The sequence below is a fragment of the Pipistrellus kuhlii genome, unplaced genomic scaffold (genome assembly GCF_014108245.1).
Source record: "Pipistrellus kuhlii isolate mPipKuh1 unplaced genomic scaffold, mPipKuh1.p scaffold_m20_p_1, whole genome shotgun sequence".
Lineage (NCBI taxonomy): Eukaryota > Metazoa > Chordata > Mammalia > Chiroptera > Vespertilionidae > Pipistrellus > Pipistrellus kuhlii.
In genome coordinates, this window is record NW_023425404.1 from 90,409,566 (window position 1) to 90,435,273 (window position 25,708).

At 37.6% G+C, this 25,708-nt stretch overlaps 1 protein-coding gene across 10 annotated transcripts in view; it reads right to left on the bottom strand.

Moving 5' to 3' along the window:
• NEO1 (neogenin 1) overlaps window positions 1–25,708 on the bottom strand; it is a 339,481-nt gene that overhangs the window by 85,949 nt on the left and 227,824 nt on the right. For all 10 annotated transcript variants that reach the window (XM_036456552.2, XM_045587162.1, XM_036456618.2 and 7 more), the window contains 5 exons: window positions 13,309–13,463; window positions 7,925–8,073; window positions 7,039–7,177; window positions 4,169–4,218; window positions 2,521–2,668 (listed from right to left, as the gene is read on the bottom strand). In XM_036456552.2, coding sequence (XP_036312445.1) covers window positions 2,521–2,668; window positions 4,169–4,218; window positions 7,039–7,177; window positions 7,925–8,073; window positions 13,309–13,463 — 641 coding nt within the window. The remainder of the gene's footprint in view (window positions 1–2,520; window positions 2,669–4,168; window positions 4,219–7,038; window positions 7,178–7,924; window positions 8,074–13,308; window positions 13,464–25,708) is intronic.

Genomic DNA, 25,708 nt, shown 5'->3' on the forward strand with positions numbered 1-25,708 from the left:
GGAAAGAGAAATCAGTGAAACTCTCAGGAGACAACAGGGGTGTGTGTGTGTGTGTGTGTGTGTGTGTGTGTGTGTGTGTGTGTGTGTTTTAAAAAGAAGCTTGAAAATATTTTAGAAATCATTTAATGCAATCCCTTCATTTTACTAAGGAAGCTAAGGCCAAAAAAGAGGCCAAGGATCATGAAAGTTGTAACCAAAGTCCATTGGTCTCAGAAGACACTAAAGACCAGAAAAGAATGCAAGATGTAACTCCTACCACATTACCCCTGTTCTATTAGCCACGCCATAATGACAGAAAAAACTTTAAATGTTAACACAGCCTAGAAATCTATTTCTCAGGAGCTTACCAACCCATAATAAATAAAAAAGGAATAATGTCTTTCTATTATGTAACCTTTTATATTTAATATAACCTAATAAAGTACTTGAATTACCAATGAATCAAAGATCCACATGTAAAAGTCTAACCTACAAAGTAGAGCAAGAGTCAACAATATGGTCAGATATTCATGAGTTCTTTTTCTTTTTTTTTGTGTTAAAATACATATAAAATTTACCATTTTAGCCATTTTCAAGTATACAGTCCACATGCATACATTTGTAGAGCACTTAAATAGTAGATATTGTGATAGGTCTTACTAGGGTTATGAAAAATTATCCTATCTCCCCATATCCAAATATTGGGATCTTTGGCCAGCAACACAATACAGAAATTGAGAGAGAACTTGGCCAGAATAAGTCCTGGCTCAGTTAATCAATCCTGTCACAGGGTGTGAGAGGAGATGGGAGGTTCTGTACTCTGCAGATCATCTTATTTGCCCACAAGAAAGCAAGAAGCAAAACAGAATGAGAAGCAAAATGACTGTGCCCAAGTCACTTTACCTCCTTGCCTTCAAGAACCTGAAAGAGCCAGAGTGACGTTATACTTACTTATAACTATTAATAGACCACAATCTGGTCTCCTAGGAAACATGGCTCAATTGAGGTTCTGAAAGAATTCAACTGATCAGATTACCATGCCTTTCCCTTTGGGGAGAGTTAGAATGTTAAGAGAGTGAGTTAGCAAGTGAGCGAGAGTGAATAAAAACATACGCAAGGAGAACCACATGTAAATGGTTAAGAGTTCCTCTCCCACAAAGTAACCAACAGAATTCATACACTAAAACTAAGGCACACAAATCTTATCTAATAAAAGAGTAATATGCAAATTAACCACCACACCCACAAGGCACACCCACCAGCCAATCAGGAGCAAATATGCAAATAAACCTAACCAAGATGGCCATGGCCACAGAGAGCAGGAGGGAGGCTTGGGTTTCTCTGGCAATGGAGGAAGCCAAGCTTTCTGCCTGCCCTTGCTGGCCTAGGCCTCCACTCAAGGCTACAAAGTTTCAATATAGAAGATACATAAATCCAAACAGAAATGGTGGCAGCCACAGAGCTGGAAAGAGCAGGAGACTAGGGTTGCTCCCGGCGATGGAGGAACCAAAGCTTTCCACACACCCTGGCTGGCCTTGGCCTCTGCTTAAGGTTACAAAGTTTCAAACATCAGCCCCCAGTCTGAAAGGTCCCAGGTTTGATCCCAGTCAAAGGCACATTCCTTTGTTGTAGTTTGATCCCAGGCCTTGGTTGGGGCATGTGCAGGAGCAAGAAATCGATGTGTCTTTCTGACATCGATGTTTCTCTCCCCCTCCCTTCCACTGTCTCTAAAAGTCAATGGAAGAATATCCTTAAGCGAGGATTAACAAAAAGCAACAAAAAGAGAAAAATTGATGTTTATCATGAAAATGTTATTTTCCTTATACATCAAATGTTGAATTGGAAAACAAAAAATGAATAGTTCCCTCATGGGCAAGGACTGTACTCTATTTTTATGTTATTGGCAACAAGAACAATGCCTGGTATACAGTAAATATCTGCTATTAAGTATTCAAAGTAAAACCCTTACAGATGGAAACTGTTACTTAGCTATATTTGGAGTAAAACCAGAAACTGACTTTTAAAAACATCTGTGAGAAATTTTACAGTAATGTTCCTTCAGTGAGATTTCTCAGCAGCACTCACAGCAGCCATGTTTACTTTCTGCAGAAAGGAGAGGACTGACTCCATGGAGACAAACATTCACCTTTTCCTATTTTGAAAGGAGTCAGTCTCATCTATGAGATGAGGGGTAAGGAGAAAAGCTTGCTGGATTACTAGAGTACACTTTTACTGTCTGTACACTTTGCTAACAACTAAACTGTGCAGACTCTTTGTTTATATAGCTTTGTTTGAACTTTTTTTCAGATTATAAAAAAAACTACATATAACATAAAGAATACAGAAAAACACAAGGAAATAAAACTAAAATATAATCTCATTCAGAAATAGCAGAGCGTGTAAGAGTGTTTTCAATTAATTTTTATCAAATTTTTACAAATCCTTTTGAACCATTTTAACTTTGTGCAAAACAGCTCCAGGCATTAATCAGACTAGCATAGATACATCTCCCAACTTTTGGCAATGCCCATAGGAACTCACCTTCAATCAGCTGAGACAGCTGGGTCCCGGGCACCAACATCTCAGTGACATCACTCTTTCGGGAGGCCTTTCTGTAGCGTATCTTGTAGCCAGTAATTTGCCCATTTTGTGTGGCTAGAGGAGGTGGCTGCCAGTGAATCATAATACTCTAGAAAGCATAAGTTTATAGGGAAAATACCAAATATGTTAAAAGCTTGGTCCTATTTTATATATTACTAGGAGCCTGGTGCACAAAATTCGTGCGTGGGGGAGGGAGTGGGGAGATCTCTCAGCCCAGCCTGCACTCTCTCCAATCTGGAACCCCTTGAGGAATGTCTGACTGCCCATTTAGGCCCGATTCCACCAGATATCCCTCTCACAATCCAGGACTGCTGGCTCCCAACTGCTTGCCTGCTTGCCTATCTGATTGTTCCCAACCAATCCCTTGCCAGCCTGATCGATGCCTAACTGCTCCCCTGCTGGCCCAATTGCCCCTAACTGCCCTCCCCTGCTAGCCTAGTGGCCCCTAACTGCCTTCCCATGCAGGCCTGCTTGCTCCTAACTGTCTTCCCCTGCAGGCCTGGTCACACCTAACTGCTTTCCCCTGCAGGCCTGGTCACCCTCCCCCCCAACTACCCTCCCTTTTAGGCCTGGTCTATCCCAAATTCTCTCCACTTCTAGCCTGATCACCCACAATTGCCCTCCCCTGATGGCCATCTTGTGTCCACATGGGGGCAGCCATCTTGTGTGTTGGAGTGATGGTCAATTTGCATATTACCTTTTTATTAGATAGGATTATCCCAAACTCTGTGCAAAGGGAAGGAACATAAAGCCAGTAGGGTGATTAGAGTTTAATTAAGTTACTTACTAATCACTCAAAAATACTTATTTAAAAAACAAAAACAAAAATCAATGACCAAAGTGGGATATTATATTTGTTAGCAGTATTCTATGGGCCTTTGATTTCCTGGTTGTTTTGCCAGAATGAGGACAAAAGTCTCAAAAAAGTTTTCAGAAGAAAACATAAGGTCAGAGGCACATGAATTAGGGAGTAAACTACCGTTAGGTATAAGGTTCTCTTCCCATCTCAATTGTAGAACAGCTGACCTTAGATAATTTCTGTCTAAAACTCTTTCAAAAGGGGATCATTAATTAGCAGCTGGTTATTTTTTTTAAGGAAAAGGAGTCCAATAGTACTTTTTGAAAGGACTGAACATGTCAGAAATCTACATAGCCCAGAAAGGACTCTGGGCCTTCTAAGAGGGGTACATGCCATAAGTGTACAGTGAATGTGACTCAGAGAGATGGTTTCATCATCTGCAACTATCAGAAATATTCACACTGGGCTCATCTCACAAGACCAAGAAACTATGTGCCATAAACAACTTCCTTCCTTCTATCTAATCACCAAGGTCTAGACTGTTAATATTTAGATTGTAATAATTTACATATAGGAATATATTTGCAGAAAGGCATCAGAGAAGGCAATAAAATTAAACAGAATAAACTAAGGTTGGTTTCTAAGTCCAGCTTTACTGGCAAGTGTAATATCTAGGTTACCTTATTTTCTGATAATTATTATTTTGATGTAGGATCTCCCTCTCTATAAGCCCTTCTAAGTTTTAATAGTGTATCAGTAAAAATGAACAATGGCAATAAAAAGTTTTACCTTTGAATTTCTTACTTCTAAGGACAGATTCTGAGGAGCAGCACTGGGAACTGGACAAGCAAAAAAAAAAAAAAAAAAGTTTTTAAGTAATACAAAGACATTTAGGAAATGATGGTTTTGAAGGCAATTCTTAAGTAAAACAGAGATATTTAGGAAATGATGTGAAAACTTTGTTGCTTAAACAAATTGCTGTACCACTTTAGTTCCTCACATATTAGAACATAAGACAGTATTTCAAAGTTTATGGTCCACACACTCGCCAGCATTCCCCCCCTTTGTAGTAACTAAAGCAAGCAAAGAGAATTCAAGTAATCCCTATTAGATTTTCTCTCTGCACACAAAATGCTGACTTTAGGTCTTCTCTCCTAATCCATCTATGGAAACTTCTCTCGCCCATTCTCTGACATTTGGTGACTAGGTATATAACACATTGCCCATGTGCTATAGGCTTTGGAGGACAGTGACTATTCTTGCTCAATATTGTATCCTGTACAAAGTGCATTAGGCCTCAACCCTCAAAGGGTCTGGTGTAGGACTTAGGCACCTGTACTTTGAAAGATGTCCATGAATGGTTCCAATCATTTCCGTTAAGAACTTCTGACATAGCTGCAGAGGCCCCCAAGGTAGTTGCTGTTGCAGTGTCCTCCTCCTCCCCCTGCCTCTCTTCCTTTTCTTCTTCATCATCATCATCACAGCTAAGATTCACTGTGTGCTCTTACATGGCAGGGACTTAATCCTTACAACAATCCCACACTGGAGTTTATTCCCACATTATTATTCCCACTTTACAGATGAGGTTCAAATCTCTTGTCCACAGTTATTTATTTCAGCTAACATAGAGACCAAAATTGGTCTTACTCCCAAGTGCTGCCCTTAAGCACCATGCTCAGGCACATTCAGCTCCCTGACAGGCTTGTAGTCAGCATGCCAATCCACTTAGTGCAGTTAAAACTGGCTCATGTGTAGATTTCAAAGCCTTCTCAACTTTTCCCCATCTTGACCAACTGGTTTATGTGGTTGGCTAACCAAACTATAGTTTGTATTTATTTTTACCAATTTACCTTGAAAAATATTAAGCATACTGAACACAATGGAAAGTATATGCCATACATATGAATGCCATATATAGGATGTCCCCCCAAAAAATATATACACACTTTTGACATATTATTAATTCCAGTGGGTTAAATCTAAAAAGAAACATCAGTTAAACTGCCAGCTGTTAAAGTGTGTATACATTTTTTGGGACACTCTATATTCATTTCCTGAATTCACCAATTGTTAATGTTCTGTCACATCTTCTCTAGTTTTCACTGTATTTACACAAACATACTTATCTACAGATTGCTGCTGAGTCATCTGAGAGATAGCTGCAGTCACATGAGACTTCACTTCTAAATACTAGGGTATGTGCTCCTAAATTCAGACGTTCTCCAACAAAACTATAATATAATGAACACTTTCAGAAAATTTAATCTTAACATAAAACATTATCTAATATACCTAAATAACATATCTAATACTTAATATTGCCTAGTAGTATACCTATTTAACATTAAGTAAATGTATCAATAGTGCCCTTTATTTATTTTTACTCCTAGATCTAGGAACTAACAATAGATAACTATTTTATATTATTTCATGTGTCTTCTTTAATCTAGATTCTACAATAGAATGAGTCTGTAATTTCATGAAATTAGTATTTTTTAAGAATTGAGGCAATTTTTTCTTCTCCAGAATTTCCCCCACTTTGGATGATTACTTGTTTCATCATGATCAGATTCAAGTGAAACATTTTTTACAGAGATACAACATAGGGGAGACAGACATTGTGTCTTTCCCAATGCCTCCTAGCAGGACACAGATAAGGTCAGTTGTTTCCATTGTTGTTGATGTTATGTTTGACCATTTGATTAAAGGAGTAAAATTATAGCCTTTAAAACGTGCAAGTTTTAAGGGGTATATGCATATACATGCATTTTTTAGAAAAAGATATTTTTGTAACACATTGGATTTAGGTGAGTTTCAGGAAACAATATATATATTTACTAAGTACAATAAACTTATTTTCTGTTCTATATATATTCTAAAATATATATATTTTTAAATACTGATTCTTGACCTACTCAATCTCTTTAGCAAGTTGTAGTTTGAAAAATACTGCTCTTCATAATGGGTATATGAATATATGTAACTTCCTTGGATCAATCACAGGTAAGAAAGGACATTATCCTAAAACACTGTGGGATCAAAAGACCTATTTGGATTGCTAAATAGACCAAGGCTTGCCTTTTCACAGCCCTTGAGTAGTCTGTGTTATGAGTAAGAAATAATAGTTACTTATACAAAAGCCCCTACTAAAAATAAAAACACTGAGAAGCTATTTGTTACTAGGCACTACCATGTTCTATGTCTCTTACTAAATCGTTACAGCAATCCAATGAAATTGGTATTGTTTATATTTTACGTTAAAGAAACAATGTCACTATGAAAAATGGATATTGGGATTTGAACAGGATCTTCTTTTTTAAAAAAATCTTTATGTTGAAAGTATTACATATGTCCCCATTTTATTGATTTTTTACAAAGAGGATGGGAAAGGGATAGAGAGTTAGAAACATCAATGAGAGAGAAGCATCGATCAGCTGCCTATTGCACACCCTCCACTGGGGATGTGCCCACAACCAAGATACATGCCCTTGACAGGAATCGAAACTGGGACCCTTCAGTCCGCAGGCCGATGCTCTATCCACCGAGCCAAACAGGTTAGGGCTATACAGGATCTTCTTGACATCAAAGCCTATGATCTTACTACTATGTTACCAGGGTCTCCAAGCACAGTATTCTGTTCCAAAGGAAGAAAGACTCACCATCTGACAATGTTTGAAAAGCAACATCTTGTGTGGAGACTCCAGGACCATGTTTATTGTAGGCCACCACTCGGAAACTATACTCTGTATATTTTTTCAACCCATTAATGGTATGGGAGTGACTTGAAACATCAACATCCTTCAATAAAATGCAAACAATTTATATATACACAACTCACACCAAAAAACATGTTACAAAAAAAGAATGACCTATACTGATTTTTATCCTTTATACAGAATATTATTTAACAGTCAAAGCAAGTTAACCATAAGCACTGGCAATTTACTGAGGAATACTGCTTGGTCTTTAGTGATCCTTGCTGGTAAAATCTACAGAATAAATCTTTGCACAAAGAAACAGAAACTGTCAACTTTCATTTTCTATCCTTTTTTTTTTTTTTTTTTTTTAAGTTTCAGATTTCTAGACTAGCAAGCATTAAGTTTTGGAAATATAGTTCAACTCTAGTACTGCAATCAGTGGATTGAAAACTGGCTTCATATAATCACCATGTATAGTATCAGATGGGAACTAGATCTTATCAGGGTTATCACTTCATCCTGTATAATAAAAGCCTAATATGCTAAGTGTCCGACTGTTCAACCAGTCATTATGATGCACACTGACCACCAGGGGGCAGATGCTACGACTGGTAGGTTAGCTTGCTGCTGGGGTCCGGCCAATCAGAACTGGGCAAGATGGGCTGGAAACGCCCTGGAGCCCTCCTGCATCCCTCCCTGGCCCCAAGTGTGCACTGTGGGGTCCCTCGGCCTGGCCTGCACCCTCTCACAATCTTTATTTATGTGAGATATATAAATGTCTAATCACTATGTTGTACACCTGAAAATGTTTGTCAACTGAAACTTAAAAAATGGCTTTATCTTATACCTGTTCTTTGTCAGTCCCTTTTTCCATGTAGTATAATTTGTAATTCTGAATTTCCCCATTGCCAGACAATGGTGTTTCCCAGGTGACAGTGATGGAAGTAGGGGAAGTTGCATATGCTCGGATATTAGGTGCTGGGCCAGGGAGCTGAACTGGAAAGAAAATTTCAAGAGAGCAAGATATAAATAAAATTTATTGTATCCCTCAATAACCATTCTCAGCAATCATATCATAACTTGAGGCCCGATGCACGAAATTCGTGCAAAGGGTTTGGCCCCCACTGTTGTGGCAGCTGCCTCTGCCTCGGACCCCACCCACTGCGGTTTCTTTTGGAAGGAAGGACATCCAGTCTAATTAGTATATGATGCTTTTATTATTATAGATGGTCATGTTTAAAAAAAAAAAACACACAAAAAAACCAACTACGATAACAATTGATTTTATTGATGTGGTTTTAGGATAATATATAATTAAACAAGTTTACCTTTTTATGATTTAAATTAAAACCACATTTTATCTGTGAAAAATCTCCAATTTATTAAAAATTAAAAAAAAAGAACACTACAGAATTCTTTTTAGATTATAAACTCCTAGTTTGGCAGTGGGATAGCAGCACATATAAAGCCACCATCACAAAACAAGAACCTCCCTTTCCAGTGGTGGGGATGCAGGGAGGGGCAGAGTCTCTGTCCCAAAGAATTCCCAGTGTAGAGGGAAGTCAGATTCATAAATAGTTACAAATAATGTCATAAGTACAATTAAGTAGCAAATGTAACAAACACAGAAAGAGAGCACGCAATTCTGCTGTGAGTGTGTGTGGGTAAGAAAGGGAAAGATTAGTGACTACTTCTGGGAAGCAAGAAAAATGAGTAGTTTTATCAGGTACCAAGGGGAAAACTATTCCAGTAAATGGGCAATGTGAGAAGGTAGTGTTAGGTGGTCAGGATGAAACAGAGAGTAGATATGGGAGAGAAAAGGATGACAAGAGCCAGATAATGAAAGACCTTTAATGCCCTGCCATGGACTTTGGATTATCTCTTATAGCTGTTAGATAATTTCTAAAAAATTATGAGCAGAACATGACATAACTGGATCAGATATATGTTTAGAAAGGACACGTAAGCACACACATGGAAGAAAAATGGTTAAGGGAACAAGACTAAAGATAAAAGAGTAATTTAACAAAAAGCTACCTTATATTGAACTAGAGGCCCGGTGCATGAAATTCTTGCATGGGAGTTGGGGGGATCCTCCTCAGCCCAGTCTGCACCCTTTCCAATCTGGAACCCCTCGAGGGATGTCTGACTGGCCCGTTTAAACCGGCAGTAGGACATCCCTCTCACAATCCAGGACTGCTGGCTCCCAACTGCTCGCCTGCCTCCCTTCCTGATTGCCCCCAACCACTTCTGCCTGCCAGCCTGATCTCCCCCTAACCACTCCCGTGTCAACCTCGGTATCTAACTGCTCCCCTGCCAGACTGTTTACCCCTAACTGCCCTCCCCTACAGGCCTGGTCACCCCTAACTGCTCTCCCCTGAAGGGTTGATCACCTCCAACTGCCCTCCCTTGCAGGCCTGGTGCCTCACAACTGCCCTCCCCTGCTGGCCATCTTGTGGCGGCCATTTTGTGTCCACATGGGGGCAGCTATTGTGTGTTGGAATGATGGTCAATCTATATATTACTCTTTAATTACAATAGATAGGATAGAGGCCTGGTGCATGGGTGGAGGCCAGCTGGTTTGCCCTGAAGGGTGACCAGGATTAGGGTGGGGGTTCCCTTGGAGCATGGAGTGGCCTGGGCAAGGGGCTTGTGGTGGTTTGCAGGCCAGCCACACCTGGCAACCCAAGCGGAGGCCCTGGAATCTGGAATTTATTTACCTTGTACAATTGAAACTTTGTACCTGGAGCGGAGCCAAGCCCCCTGCTTGCTTGTGGCTGCCGACATTTCTGTTTCGATTTGTTTATCTTCTATAATTGAAATTCTGTAGTCTGGAGTGGAGGCCTAGGCCAGCCAGGGCTGCAGAATCTTGTCTTCCTCTATTGCCGGGGAAACCCAAGCCGCTCTCCTTGCTCTCTGTGGCTTCAGCCATCTTGGTTGGGGTTAATTTGCATACTCACTGATTGGCTGGTGGGCATGGTTTGTGCGTGTATCAGAGTGGTGTTAATTTGCATATTACTCTTTTATTAGATAGGATGCTTGCAGTCAGTTTAGCACTGAGTGCTTTACATGTATTTAAATTACATCTATTTAATCTTTGGACCAACTAAATGGCATGGATATGATTATCATCTGTATTCATAGAGGAGGTTGAGAAGTTAAGAATGGTTGGGAAGTTAGTTAGAGCCAGGAATTGAGCACTTTCTGATTCTAAAACATGGGCTCAAGAAGACCAGTTAAAAGATTAGTACAACCCCCCTTCCTTAGGACATATGTGACTGAAGACTCAATGATTGGTCAATTGGTTGACTGTCCAGCTCTAACTCCTACAAGAGCTCACAAACTTTTGTAAGATATTCTATTTGTTTGACTGACAGGTTCCAGCCTCCGTTTATACACAAATCCTGGATGGTTGCCTATTCCTAACTTTGCTGGACACTATATTTGAAAACAACTTCTATGATGTTAGTGTTTCTGTAAGACACCCATTAGATTTAAGAGAAGCAGGGGAAGGAGGGGTGATTAACTAAGTATAAAACAAACTGTCTTTCTTAAATAACAGCACCACAGCTTAAGATTAGTTCTGCTACCAAAGTAAAAAACCTGAATATGGTTATTCTAACAGTTGTTTACTTTTTTAGTAAAGAGTCTTGCTTTTCACATAATGTTAAGAGCATATTTTGTGCAGCCTTACAAGTGGGATTTGTAACACTTCTGATGATACGAAAAACTTTCCTCTAACGTATTTAAGAAGAAGGAAAACAACAGTCCCCCAATTCCCATCAAATAATTTTCAGTATATTTATTGGCTAACCTAAATATAGGCAAATATGATCCTAAAAAGTGTGCTAATAAATGCTTCCATTTCAGCTATCCAGTGGCACAATAAATAGAAAAAAATTAAGTTTGTGAAGCTAAATATGTAAAATATTTCTTAAGGGCTGACTCCACACAGCCCTTATGCCTCCCACACAGGCTGATTACCTCCAGATGAAGTACAAACTACTCTCCACTAAAACCTTCTCTTTTGTGAAAGCATGTGATAGTCACTCTTCATCCCTAAAACACCCTCACCACAATCTGTTGCCCCTCCCATCTGTAGTCTTTTTTACTACTTTCTTGTAACCAAACTCCTTAAATAAATGACTGTGATGCAAGCATATCACGTTACTGTCTGGAGCCAGACTGTAAACTTCTTGTGGATTGAAGTCCAGTCTTTCTCAACTTCATATCTTGACTCATCTTTACATCAGTGACTGACACATGATAGGCACTTAAAACATTTACTGTCCCATACATCTTTTCTTTCATCTCTAAATTAACAATGACCCTCTGGTCTAGTGGATCTCAACAGTTTGACTCATAAGTTCTTAAGTAACAATGAAAGCCACAGGCTCTTTCCCAAAGAAAATGTGACTTTGTACAGACATACAAATACTTTCATGTATTTTTAGAAGGTTCATAGCCCTAGGGAACTCTTGCATTCAGTCAAATCCAGTGGTCTTTTCCTTTATTTTCATCGTGATGTACCTTCCATGTGTAGTTTGATTCTACTAGGGGAATTTAGGTCATGCAGTTTCCCCCCAAGAATGCTTGCTTTAAATCAAATGTTTCAATGACAACACTCATCTTTTCCTAGGAACCTGCCTTAATATACCTAACTTTACAGTAATTGTTCCTTGTTTTGTATCCAAGTATCTCTCATAAATTATACCTGTACTTGAAGAAGGAAAATTGAGCTTGAAATCTAATAGACTATTCCTGCTCTTAACTGGGCACAGTAACTGTAAAACTCAAATCCTTTCCCTGAAACGAGAACACATTCTTTCCTTAAATCAACCTGCTGACTCTCTGATGGCCCTCTTGTTCTTGCCTGGGTTTGACTCCTGGTCTTCAACCTCTATCACTGAAGTGATCAGTGGCCTCCCATCTTCATTGCTTGTTTTTAAAAGGAAACTTCCTATCCTGTGTTCCCTGAATCTCTAATACCTGTGTAGGACCTGGAATGGGGATGCTCAATAAACACTGGATGAGGAAATGATGTGCTCCAGCATTAGGAAGTGACATTCCACATAGCCCTTGGACTTTGCTTATTCCATCCATCCAATCAGGAGAAGTCTTTGAATTATTTCCAGAGATTCACTGGCAAATTCATTAAATCTTTTTCGTTTCCTGGTCAGTAGCTTCCACAAATGTTTTAAAACGAAGTTACTCATAGATGAAGTAAAATCTTTGTTACTGGAAGTTTGCTCATTTGAGAAATTAGTGCAGTTAATAGTTAAAGAAAACTGGAGAAGGCTATGATGAAAAATTGGCTTGTGCTAAAAGAAGAAAATGTGTGGAAGAAAGCCTCATGGGAAAAGCATCCATTATTGTTTCATTGCTTCTTATAGTTTCAGGGCTATAGTTTACAATAAAAATTTAAGACATACAAGACATTTATAAAATAAATCAACCTGACTCTCATTTTAGTTGCAGAAAATCTTGAGAAATGTAATTGGAAGTAACAGTATCTAGCACAAAAGACCACAGGTCCAAAGTAAAGCCTTAAAGAGATTGCAAAGAGTGTAGTATACATAACGATCAGGACAATCCAAGTGATAACAAATATTAAATACCTACTTTAAACTCTGGGAAATATAAAGTTGAAAAAGAACCTGTCTTTGCCATAAAATAAATGAGATATGGCCCTTGCCATTGTGGCTGATTTGTTTGGGTATTGTCCTGTGTACTGAAAGGTTGCCAGCTCAATTCCCAGTTAGGGCAAAAGCCTGGGTTGCAAGTTTTGATCCCTTGTAGGGATTGTTCAGGAGGCAGCCAACTAATGGTTCGCTCTGGCATCAATGTTTCCTTCTTTTTCCCTTTCCCTTCCTCTCTCTCTAAAAATCAATTTTAAAAAATCTTACAAAAAATGATATTCATAATCACAATTCAAGAAAGAAAGTAATACTGTATCTTAGAATTATAAAGATATATCAGAATCAGAGGAAAGATCATAAAAGCCATTGAGTTAGGTCTTAACCAGTAAAATTTGAGACTGTATCAGAATTACATTGTCTTACACTATTAGCTTGATGTGAATTAATTTTATCTCTCCTAACTAATTTATAAAATCCTTAAAGGCAAGGGACTATTATCTTTAACACTCCTGTGATGTTCAAGGCTACACATAAGGTAGACCTTCAGATAGGTCTACCTACAAGTGGGGGTGACAGACAGGTGGAAACTTACCCTCAGGCTGTGTTTCTACTCGAAGAGGAGCTGAACTCTCTCCGGAGCCATGCTTATTATGAGCCATCACTCTAAAGATGTACACAGTCGCTGGCATTAGATTTTGAATGGTTACCTGCATTTCTCCTGGGTAACTGGTATTCTCAACACGTTCCCTTTGAACAAAATTATTTAGAAAGAAACAGCATTGATTAGGAATATATTTATAAAATTTTCAGTTTCATATTCAATGCAATGACTATAGATAGATACCATACTACATCAATATCTCATCAATTTAAGTCAAATTAATTCTCAAAAGAGGAAACTTTCGGGGATGGAACAGTGCACAGCAGAACAGGAGAACTTGCAAAGAGCAATCTCATAAATGTTTGATAACTTATTGACATTCTTATTTATAATAAATATTACTGATATAGCTTCTTTGCAGAGAAGACATAGACAATGCTTTCTCAATACCATTTCAAATAAGACAGCTGGTCATCAATTTTGTAGGCTTCAGAAATTATTGAATTGTAAGGGGTGATTCTCAGGGAGACAAACAGAAAGATTATATGTATGACCCAATTTCCACAGAAAATATCAAGGGATGTTATATGTATCTTTTGATAGCAGATTATCAATAAAAGGAAAACTAGAGATATCACTTTTAAAATTGGGAAGAAAACATTAAAAATTTAATGAACCTTCAAGTATTCTAATCTATAAAATGAGCTAATCATGACTGGTGTTTTTTTTTAATTGTCCAAATTTTTACATAGGTATCCTTTTTCTCCAATTAACTCCAATCCCCTCCCCAAGCCATTCCCGTCCAGGCAAGCACCCACTGCCCCAATGTCTGTGTTCATTGGTTATGCTAATATGTATGCATACAAGTCCTTTGGTTTCTCTCTAACCCCCTTTCCCCTACCAATTGTCTCTGGATCAATTCTTGTCCGTCAAATTATGTTGATCATTATATCCCACATACAAGTGAGATCATGTGATATTTATCTTTTTCTGACTGGCTCATTTCGCTTAGCATAATGCTCTCCAGTTCCATCCATGCTGTTGCAAATGGTAAAAGTTCCTTCTTTTTTATAGCAGCACAGTATTCCATTGTGTAGATGTACCATAGTTTTTTAATCCACACATCTGTTGATGGGCACTTAAGCTGTTCCCAAATCTTAGCTATTGTAAATTGTGCTTCTATGAACAATGGGGTGCATACATCCTTTTTGATTGGTGTTATTGGTTTCTTGGAATTTAGTCCTAAAATTAGGATTACTGGGTCAAATGGGAGTTACATTTTTAACTTTTTTTTTAAAAATATATTTTCTTGATTTTTTTACAGAGAGGAAGAGAGAGGAATAGAGAGTTAGAAACATCGATGAGAGAATCATCGATCAGCTGCCTCTTGCACACCCACTACTGGGGATGTGCCAGCAACCAAGGTACATGACCTTGACCGGAATCGAACCCGGGACCTTTCAGTCTGCAGACTAACGCTCTACCACCAAGCCAAATCAGTTTCGGCCTTTTTTAACTTTTTGAGAAAACTCCATAATGTCTTCCATAGTGGCTGCACCAGTCGTTCCCACTAGCAGGGCACAAGGGTTCCTTTTACTCCACATCCTCGCCAGCACTTGTCATTTGTTGATGATAGCTATTCTGACAACTGTGAGATGGTATCTCATTGTTGTTTTGATTTGTATCTCTCAGATGATTAGTGACTTTGAGCATGTTATGTCTCTCAGTCTTTTGTATGTCCTTTCAAAAAGTGTTTATTTAGATCTTTTGCCCATTTTTGAATTGGATTGTTTATCTTCCTTTTGTTAAGTTTTATGAGTTATCTATAAATTTTGGAGATTTAAGCACTTATCAGAAATATCATTGGCAAATAGGTTCTCCCATGCAGTGGGCTTTCTTGTTGTTTTGTTGATGGTTTCTTTTGCTGTGCAGAAGCCTTTTATTTTGATGTAGTCCCATTTGTATATTTTCTCCTTAGTCTCCATTGCCCTAGGAGCTGTGTCTGTATAAATGTTGCTACAGCATATGTCTGCTATTTGCTGCCTAAAGAGTCTTATAGGATTTTTATGGTTTCCCATCTTACATTTAAGTACTTTAGCCATTTTGAGTTTTTGTATATGGTGTAAATTGGTGATCTAGTTTCATTTTTTTGCATGTATCTGACCAAATTTCCAAGCACCATATACTGAAAAGACTGTCTTTATGTCATTGTATGCTCTTGCCTCTTTGTCAAATAAAATTGAGCATAATGGCTTGGGTCGCTTTCTGAGTTTTCTGTTCTGTTCCATTGGTTTAAATGTCTGTTCTTGTGCCAGTACTAGGCAGTTTTTAGAAATGTGACTTGGTAATAGAGCTTGATACCTGGTATTGTGATCCCTCTGACTTAGTTTTTTTTTCAGAATTGCTGAGGCTATACTTGGTCATTTTTTTATTTTTTATTCTGGATGAAGTTTTGGAGTTTGTTCTAGATCTTTGAAATGTACCATTGGTATTTTAATGGGGATTGCATTGAATATGTAGATTGCTTTGGGTAGTATGGACATTTAAATGATGTTGATTCTACCAATCCATGCACATACTGTGTTATTCCATTTGTTTATGTCTTCCTCTATCTCTTTTTTCAGTGTCCTGTAGTTTTCTGAGGTCTTTTATATCCTTATTATTAGGTATCTTAGTGTTGTTGTTTTTTTAATTTTTGTTTTGTTTTTTTGTTTAATGGTGAATGGGATAGTTTTATGTGTTTTTTCGATTCCTTTCTGTGAGTTCATAATTGATGCATAAAAAAGGCCATAGATTTCTGGGTGTTAATTTTGTATCCTCCTACATTGCCAAATTAATTTATTAGGTCTAGTATCATGTCATCTGTGAAAGAGGAGAGTTTTACTTCTTCTTTTCCAATTTGGATGTCTTTTATTTCTTCTTCTTGTCCTATAGTTTTGGTTATCATTTCCAATACTATATCGAACAGGAGTGGTTAAAGTGGGTATCCCTGTTTTGTGCCTGTTCTTAGGGCAAATGAGTTTAGTTTTTGCCCATTGGGTATAATATTGGCTGTAGGTTTGCATGTAAGACTTTTATGTTGAGGTATGATTCCTCTATTCCCAATTTGCTAAGAGTTTTTATCAAGAAAGGGTGCTGGATTTTGCCAGATACATTTTCTACATAGATTGATGATGATTTTTGTCTCTTGTTTATGTGGTGTATCACATTTATTGATTTGTGGATATTGTACCATCCTTGCATCCCCAGAACAAATCCAACTTGATTATGTTGTATGATCTTTCTAGTGTAATGCTGAATCTGATTTGCTAGAATTTTGTTGAGGATTTTAGCATCTATGTTCACTAAGAATATTGGTCCATAGTTCTCTTTTTTTTGTGGTACGTTTATCTGGTTTTGGCATTAGGATAATGCTGGCTTCATAGAAAGAGCTTGGAAGTGTGCTTTCTTCTTTAATTTTTTGGAATAGTCTGATGAGGATAGGTTTTAGTTCTTCTTTGAATGCTTGGTAGAACTCCCCTGTAAAGCCGTCTGAAGATTTTTGATCACTTTTTCAATTTCTTCCAAAATTATTGGTCTATTCAGTTGTTCTTATTTTTATTATTCCTCATTGAGTTTTGGGAGTTTGTATTTTTCTAAGAATATGTCCATTTTGTCTAGGTTCCATTTTGTTGGAGTAGAGTTGCTCATAGTATTTTTTTAAATAATCATTTGTATTTCTGTGGGATCGGTCATTACTTCACCTCTTTCATTTCTGATTTTGTTTTTTTGGGCCCGCCTTCTTTTCTTCTTGATGAGCCTGACTAGAGGTTCAGCAATCTTGTTAATCCTTTCAAATAACCAGCTCTTGGTTTTGATTTTATTTTTTCTTCTATATTGTTTATCTCTGCTATGACCTTTATTATTTACTTCCTTGTTGCTCTCTTTCTAGCTCTTTGAGTTGTAGGGTTAGATAATTTATTACCAATTTTTTTTTTTGAGGTAGACTTGTAGAACTATGAACTTCCCTCTCAAAACTGCTTTCACTGTGTCCCATAGATTGTTGTGTTTTCATTGTTATTTGTTACCATGATGTTTTTTATTTGTTCTTTGATTTCTTTGGTAACCCAATCATTGTTCAATAGCATGCTATTTAGCCCCCGTGTATTCAATGTTTTGATTTTTATTGTAGTTGATTTCTAGTTTTATGCCATTGTGGTCTATCTTTGAAAATGACCCAGGTGCACTTGAAAAGTATGTATATTCTGTGGCACTGATGTTAAGTGTTCTGAAGATGTCAATTAATTGCATCTGATCTAGTGAGTAATTTAGGATTGATGTTTCTTGTTGATTTTTTTGTTTAGAAGATTTATCCAGTGGTGTTAATGAGGTATTAAAGTCCCCTACTATGACTGTATTGCTGTCAATCTTTCCCTTGATATCCTCCAGAAGTTTTTGGTGTTTTTTTTTAAATGTACCTGGTGCTCATGTATTGGGTGCATATATGTTTAACAGTTTTATCTTCTTTTTGAATTGCTCCTTTTAGTATTATTAAGTGGCCTTCATTTTCACTTGCTACGGCTTTCACTTTCAGATCTAATTCATCAGGTGTAAGTATTGCTATCCCAGTTTTTTTGTTTGTTTGTTTTTTGTTTTTCATTTCCCTTTGCCATTTCCATTTTCTCATCCCTTTACCATCAGTCTGTGTGAGTCTTTTGTTCTGAAGTGGGTTTCCCGTAGACAGCAGATATATGGGTCATGTTTTCTTATCCACTCAGCTACCCTATGTCTTTCGATTGGGGCATTTAATCCATTTACATTTAAAGTTATTATTGGTAGGTTTATTACCATTTTTATTCCTTATGCCTGTGTCCCTACTTCCCTTCCTATTTCCTCTTTTTACAGCATCCCCTTTAACATTTCTTGCATTGCTGCTTTGGTGGTAATAAACTCCCTTAATGCTTTTTTGTGTGTGAAGCTCCTGATTTCACCCTCAGCTTTAATTGATAGCCTTGCTGGGTAGAGTCTTCTTGGATTCAGACCCTTGCTTTGCATGACTTTGTATATTTCATTCCATTCCTTCTGGCCTGATGTGTTTCTGTTCAGAAATGAGTCGACAGTCTGATGACAGTTCCCTTATAGGTAACTTTCTGTCTCTCTCTGGCAGCCTTTAAGATTCTTACTTTGTCATTAGTGTTTGTGCATTTAATTATAATGTATCTTGATGTCAGTCTTTTGGGGTTTATCTTGTTTGGGACTCTGTGAGCTTCTTGGACTTTGTGTGCATTTTTCTTTCCAATACCAGGGAAGTTTTCTGTCATTATTTCTTCAAAACAGGTTTTCTATTCCTTGCTCAGTTTCCTCTCCTTCTGGTACCTCTATTATGCAGATGTTGTTTTATGTTGTCCCAATATTCCCTTAGGCTCGCCTCCTGTTTTTTAAGGTTGTTTTTTCTAGACGCTGCACTGCTTGGGTGTTTTACATTATCTTCTAGCTCACTAATGTGGTCCTCCGCTTCTTCTAGTCTACTGTTGATAATTTTTCTATTGATTTCTTCATTGCATCCATATAATTTTTTATTTCTTCTTGGTTCTTCTTCATTTCCTCTTAGTTCTTACACATACTGTTGAATTTGTCTTCCATCCTTTTCAGAGTCCTTATGATTATTGCCCTGAGTTCTTTCTCTGACATATTATTTGCCTCTGTTTCATTTATTTCCTTTCCCGGTGATTCCTCCTTTGCTTTCGTATATGGGCTTTTTGTCTCCCCATGATTGCTCCTCTCAGGTTGTCTGGTTATGTAGCTCTCTTTCTCCTACTTTGACTTTCTCTAGGTGATATCTGACCTTTCCACTCATGGACTACCTTATCAACTGTGTTTAATTTGCCAATTCCGGGTGGTGGTGGTTTTTCAATTCAGCTCTTCCTTCTATCTGCGCCACTTTGTCTCCCCCTGGACAGACTTTTTAGGCACTTGCAGTCAGGGAGGATGGAGTTCTAGTGTTTGTGGGTTCGCAGCTGAGGCAGCTGCTCCCTGGGTGTTGTGGTTGTATCCCAGGAGGCGTCCAAGGTCTCCCTGGTTGAAAGTAAGGCTGGGCTTCCAATCACAGCCATTCTCCTCTTTAGGATGTCATGGTCTCTGTGGCAGAGCTGGCTGCTCCGGGAGAGATTTCAGCAACAGTAGAGGATGCCCAGCCAGGGAGCCTAGTCTGCCAGTCCCCAACAGTCCCGTAGAACATAGCTGTCCCTCGCTCACAAATATAGACACTTCCTGCATGTCCACACACTCTCTTTTCGTTTTATCTTCAGCGTACCATCCCATCGGCAGCTACTTTGGATCCCCTCTACACTGGCCTTTATAATTTAGCTTTTAAAAAGGAATACTCTTTTTGACTTTTTTTTCCAAAATGATTTGAAATGTTTGACAAATTTTATCACAAACGAATGAACAAATAAATTCAGCAGGCTGGTGTAATGAGCTGAAAATATAAATGTAAATTTCTAGTTTCTTTAAAAGAGGTAGTGTCCATACAAGGGTCCATAATTATGTTCAGTGTACTGTATTTACAAAAAAAAAAAAAAAAAAAAAAAAAAAAAAAAAAGGCCAGATCAAATTACAGAGAGTTCTCAACAAATAATTTAAAGAAATGTACTTATTTTTGACAAAGAACTAGCCTTCAACATTTGCCAATCATGTGGAGAATGATCTATATCTATCTTGACAGAATAATAAAAAGGCGCAAAACTACTGTGTGGAAGAAATTATTTGAAATTATCTAGTATATTGAATAATAATTCTTACTTTAAAATATTGATGTTTCCTTGAAATTACTGATTCAAATTTGTTTAGATGTACATCAGAAAATCTCAATTTGTCTGGCTGTATATGAACATTTGCATTTTAAGGATTTAAGTGTTTTCCAATGGTTTTTTATAGTTCTTTAACCTACCTTTTCTGCCGAGACCAGTTTGGGGACTGAAGAGTCCCGGGTTCGATTCCGGTCAAGGGCATGTACCTTGGTTGCGGGCATATCCCCGTAGGGGGTGTGCAAGAAGCAGCTGATTGATGACTCTCTCTCATTGATGTTTCTAACTCTCTATCTCTCTCCCTTCCTCTCTGTACAAAATCAATAAAATATATTTTTTTAAAAAAAAGCTATCTTTTCTTCTGTAGATGTTGCTTTCCTATAAGGCACATTAAAAAGAGTACTATAACAAAATGTAGTGCTCAGAGGTATTTGAGGTACTTGAAGGTATTTTCTCTTTGGCTAAATCTCTAATTCACAAGATTTAGAAGAAGGATACTAACTGATATACTATATTTGACATTTATGACACTTGATTTAGTCACAAATGATTGCTATCTAAAAGTAAGATGTGTTTTACATCTTACTAAACCAGTGCTTTTCAACCCTTTTCATTTCAAGGCATACATAAACTAATTACTAAAATTCTGTGGCACACCAAAAAAATATTTTTTGCCAATCTGACAAAAAAATGGGTACAATTTTGATTCATTCACACTGAATGGGTATTGTGTTGGCTGTTGTCATTTTTTAATTTGACAATCTAAGGGAAAAGAGGTCAGTGCCTTGACTAAGTGACTAAGTAGTCAGGTATTGCATGTTTTAAAAATTTGTGTGGCACATCAGTTGAGAATTGCTATACTAAACTAAAAGTTCCAAGTGAGAACACAGATTAATCTGTTTTGCTTACTCTGCACTTAAAAGTTTGAACAAGTTCTCTCTGAGAAAGATGGGAGTGCTATTTAACTTTAAAGGGAAGTGAAAGGTTGCAATCAGCAAAATGATCATACACAGAAGCAGTATCACAAAGGTGTGCTGAATGAATGGAAATTTGCCTTCTGATATGCAAATAATGTATAATAATCATATTATGTATATCTTTGTTCAATGTGAAAGGGAGAAATTAGTGAAGGGAACTATAAAACAAGAAAAAGTTTCAAAAGAAGAACTATAATAAAACAAAATCAGTAATAGTTACAGTCTTTAAGATGAAAACCCAGCATTTGAAAAGGCTTCTAATACTAGATGGGTCTGAGGTTCTAGAACCAAATGTCTGTCAAGAAAAACACTTCAGGACAAGACCCAGGGTGAGTCATAAATATGTGATATTACAGTGGGACTTAAGATTAGAATGTGTTAGCTAAGACTTGAATAGAAAGAACAAAGGACACTTTGTATTAAGATGGTACTGGGTAAGAACTTAAGTGTTCCAGTTCTAGTTCTGGCAACATCACTAGCTTGCTAGGGGGACCACAGGCAAGTCACTAATTCTTTTTTGGTCTCAGTTTACTCATGTATTAAATGAAAAAAAAAGAAAGAAAAAAAAAAAAGATCAGGATGGCAAACTTTTTCTGAAAGGGCCAAACATTTCTTAAATATATAGGCCAAGAGGCAAAATGGAAACTATTATGTAGTTATGTAACCTATTACAATGAAACCATTTGAAAAGGTAAAAAACTATTTTTAATTCCTGGGACATTAAAATAACAAATCTAATTTGGCCCAGGGTCCATAGTTTGCCCATTCCTGGACTAGACTAATAGATACATACATAAGGCTTTGAAGTGAAAGAATGCCAAAATGTTGTTCATTTGTAGAATTATGTACTCTGTATTCTCCATTTAGTAGCTAATATCAGAAAAGTGCTGCTGTTTACATTTAAAGGCACTGGGGGCGAGGGGGTGGGTGGGGAGAAACATTTCATAGCTGAAAAGGCACAACAAGGACTCTTTAAAACTCAGGAACCCAACTAATGACCAAGGCACATAGTGCCACCTGGTGGTAGATTTTTCCAATGCAGGAAGTAGGTTTGTAAGTCTATGAAGAGGTTATTCTCATTTCTTTTGATGAGAAAATTGAAGCTTGTAAAGATTAAATAAATTTTCTTCATAAAACAAGTAACCAGGACCTAATCTTTTTACTTAATTGTTTTTTCTACTCCTTCATTGCTTGTACTCAGATATCATAAAGTAATGAAGAGACAAAATATATTAGTCTCCAAGAATCTTCCTTTGAAATATTTTGCAGATTTATTTTGTCCACTATAAATCACCTGCAAGACACACCAAGATTAACATAACTAGTGCCTGATCTGTTTCCATGACTCCATTTCTTTGCCCTCTAGTCTTGTTTGGTATTATCAAAGTACTGATAATAAAAGCTGCTTAATAAAATCACAGTGCACACTTTTTCAGGAGTCTAAAATGGCCTCTTTTTTTACTTATTATGTCCAAATAATTACTGTTATTCCAATATTCTGCTCCAAACTTCTATTAGGTCTAGTAATAATTAATGTCGTTTTCTAATACTTTTTAAAATCGAATTTATTTAAACAATACAACAAAATTTAATCAACAATATAGTTGCCGTTGTTTTCTACTACTTGTGCCCAACGCTCAGGAAGCATTTTAATCCCTCTGTTGTAAAATTCTTGTGATTTTGATGCAAAAAATTCGGTCAATGCATTTTTGAGGCATTCTTCATTATTAAATTTTTTTCCAAGAAGAAAGTTTTGCAAAGAACGAAACAAATGGTAATCGGAAGGGGCAATATCAGGAGAATATGCAGGTTGAGGGAGAACTTCCCATTCCAACTGGCGCAATTTTTCAGCAGTGATTCTTGCAGTATGCGGTCGTGCGTTATCGTGGTGAAGAATTACGCCCTTCCGATTAATCAGCGCGGGTTCTTTTTCTCTTAAAGCTTGGGCTAACCTTTCCAATTGGGCACTATGCACTGCACTTGTAATGGTTTGGTTAGAGGGTAAAAGTTCATAATGAAGAATTCCTTTAAAATTCCACCATACACACAACATCACTTTTTTCACATGCAAGTCAGGTTTTGGCTTGGGCTGCGGAGCCTCATTTTTGTCCAACCATTGAGGCCGCCTTTTCAAATTAACATACAGCACCCATTTTTCATCTCCGGTAACAATTTGCTCTAAAAACGGCAAACGGTTTTGACGCGAGAGGAGCGAACTGCAAATTGTGACTCTTTGATTACGGTTGTTGTCGGTCAACTCATGAGGAACCCATTTTCCAAACTTTTGGACTTCGCCAAGTGCACGCAATTGATTGGAAATTGTTTTTTGTGAACAATTTAAAGTTGTCGCAAGCTCTTGTTGGGTAATTTGAGGATTTTGCACCAAAAGAGCTTGAAGAGCTTCTTGATCAAAATTGGACACACGGCCTCGACCACTCTTGTCATCTAACAAAAAATTTCCCTCGCGAAATTTCTCAAACCAACGCTGGCATTTTCTGGCGCTAACTGCATCTTGACCAAGAGCACTACAGATGTTTTTTGCAGCCTCACTTGCTTTTCTTCCTAATTGGAACTCGTAAAGCATGCAGTGCCGAATATGCTCTTCATCCGCCATCTTCTTAGCCCTAGTTTTGCAACAAAAACCAAACCAAACACAAACTTTTTCAAGCAAAACTTGTTAATTGCTCTTCACACGTTCTGTAGATACCACGTGTTTGAAGGTTATGTCAATACAAGTCAACGCCAAGCAAGATTTTAAACGAATGTTTAAAAACAACATTAATTATTACTAGACTGATACATTATTATATTTTCTAATTCCTACCAAAAACTCTGGGCCAATTAAATTAGCTTTCTTAGTTTCCTATCCTTCAAACACCACCCAAACCAATAAAATTTGATCCTCCTTGCATCTTCTCTTCTTTTATACTATGCTAGAGGCCCAATGCATGAAACTCATGCAAGAGTAGGCCTTCCTTCCCCCATTTGCCGGCACCAGCTTCCCACTAGCACCCAGGACTCAGGCTTCACTCACAACCCCGGCTTCATCTGGTCTAATTAGCATATTATGCTTTTATTATTATAGATTCCTTACCAATTGAATTCTTCTATTTTTTCTCAATTCCAAATTCACTTATTAGCCATCCCTGCTTATTTCAATCCATGATACATTTTAAATTTTAAATGTGATAGGTTTTCATTAAAAACAAAAGTATAGTTAAAAATTTTAAGTCCCAGTTTTTCTTGATCCTCAAAACCTGTCCTATCCTGAGACCTAACTCTGGCACATATTGGCCTGTATCTTACTAGATCTCTCCAAGCCAGGCTCTCTAAACTTCAGTCAGGAGAAATCTTTTTTTGTAGGGAGCTATCCAGCACACTGTAGGATGTTTATGAGGATCTCTGGCTTCCACTCACTAGATGCCAGTAAGCATCTCCTCCCAACTCAGTTATGATAACCAGACATTGCTAAGTATTTCCTGGGACACAGGGGGCAAAATCATGCCTGGTTAAAATCACAGCTATAGGTATTTACATACACATTAAAATATATATCTATACGTCACTTAAAAAATTCCTGCATCATACTTCATGCGGATATACATATCCTAATTATGTGCCCATTCTTCTGTTTCTTTTTTTATTCTTAGAAATAATGCTACAGTAAAATTTATGATTGCCCTATGCAAATGTATATCTGTGTATCTACAGGACAGACACCTAGAAGTGTTGGACTGAAGACGATGTGCAGTAAGAAGATACAAAATTCTGCCAAATCACCTCTCCAAGGCTACTCCAATTTATACTGTCACCCATAGCCTAGACTTAATTTCTTCCCCAAATTTAATTTGCTGAACACTAGATATTATAAACTTAAAATTTTTGCCAGCTTTACAGGTGGAAAATGATAACTCATTATTTTGTATTTCCAAGATTGGTGATAACAGTGAAAACTGTTTTTAATTTTAATAAGCTTTCCACTAACTTTGTGAATCATCATTAACTTGTATCAATTGTCTCCAGGGATACTTATCTTTTGTTTATAATTATCAGAGTTCTTTACATCAACACAATCTATTATAAATTTTCCCACTCTAAAACTTGATAATTTGACTTTTTATGATGTTTTATCATATGGAATTTTACACAGTAACACAGTATAATGATAAATATAAATTCTACATTTTCTCTGATATATTTATAAATTTTAAAAATATCTGTTGACCCATCTGTAATTTGTTATACACCATAAAAGACAGAGGTAGAACTTTTATTCTTTCTACCAATAGAGTTAATTATTTCAACACTAGATGCCCAGTGCATAAAATTCGTGCAAGGGGAGGGGGTGTCCCTCAGCCCAGCCTGCAACCTCTCCAATGTGGGACATCCGTCTCCCAATCCAGGACTGCTGGCTCCCAACTGCTCGCCTGCCTCCCTTCCTGATTGCCCCTAACCACTTCTGCCTGCCAGCCTGATCTCCCCCTAACCATTCCTGTGCCAGCCTGATTGATGTCTAACTGCTCCCCTGCCAGACTGTTTGCCCCAACTTCCCTCCCCTACAGACCTGGTCACCCCTAACTGCCCTCCCCTGAAGGGTTGATCACCTCCAACTGCCCTTCCTTGCAGGCC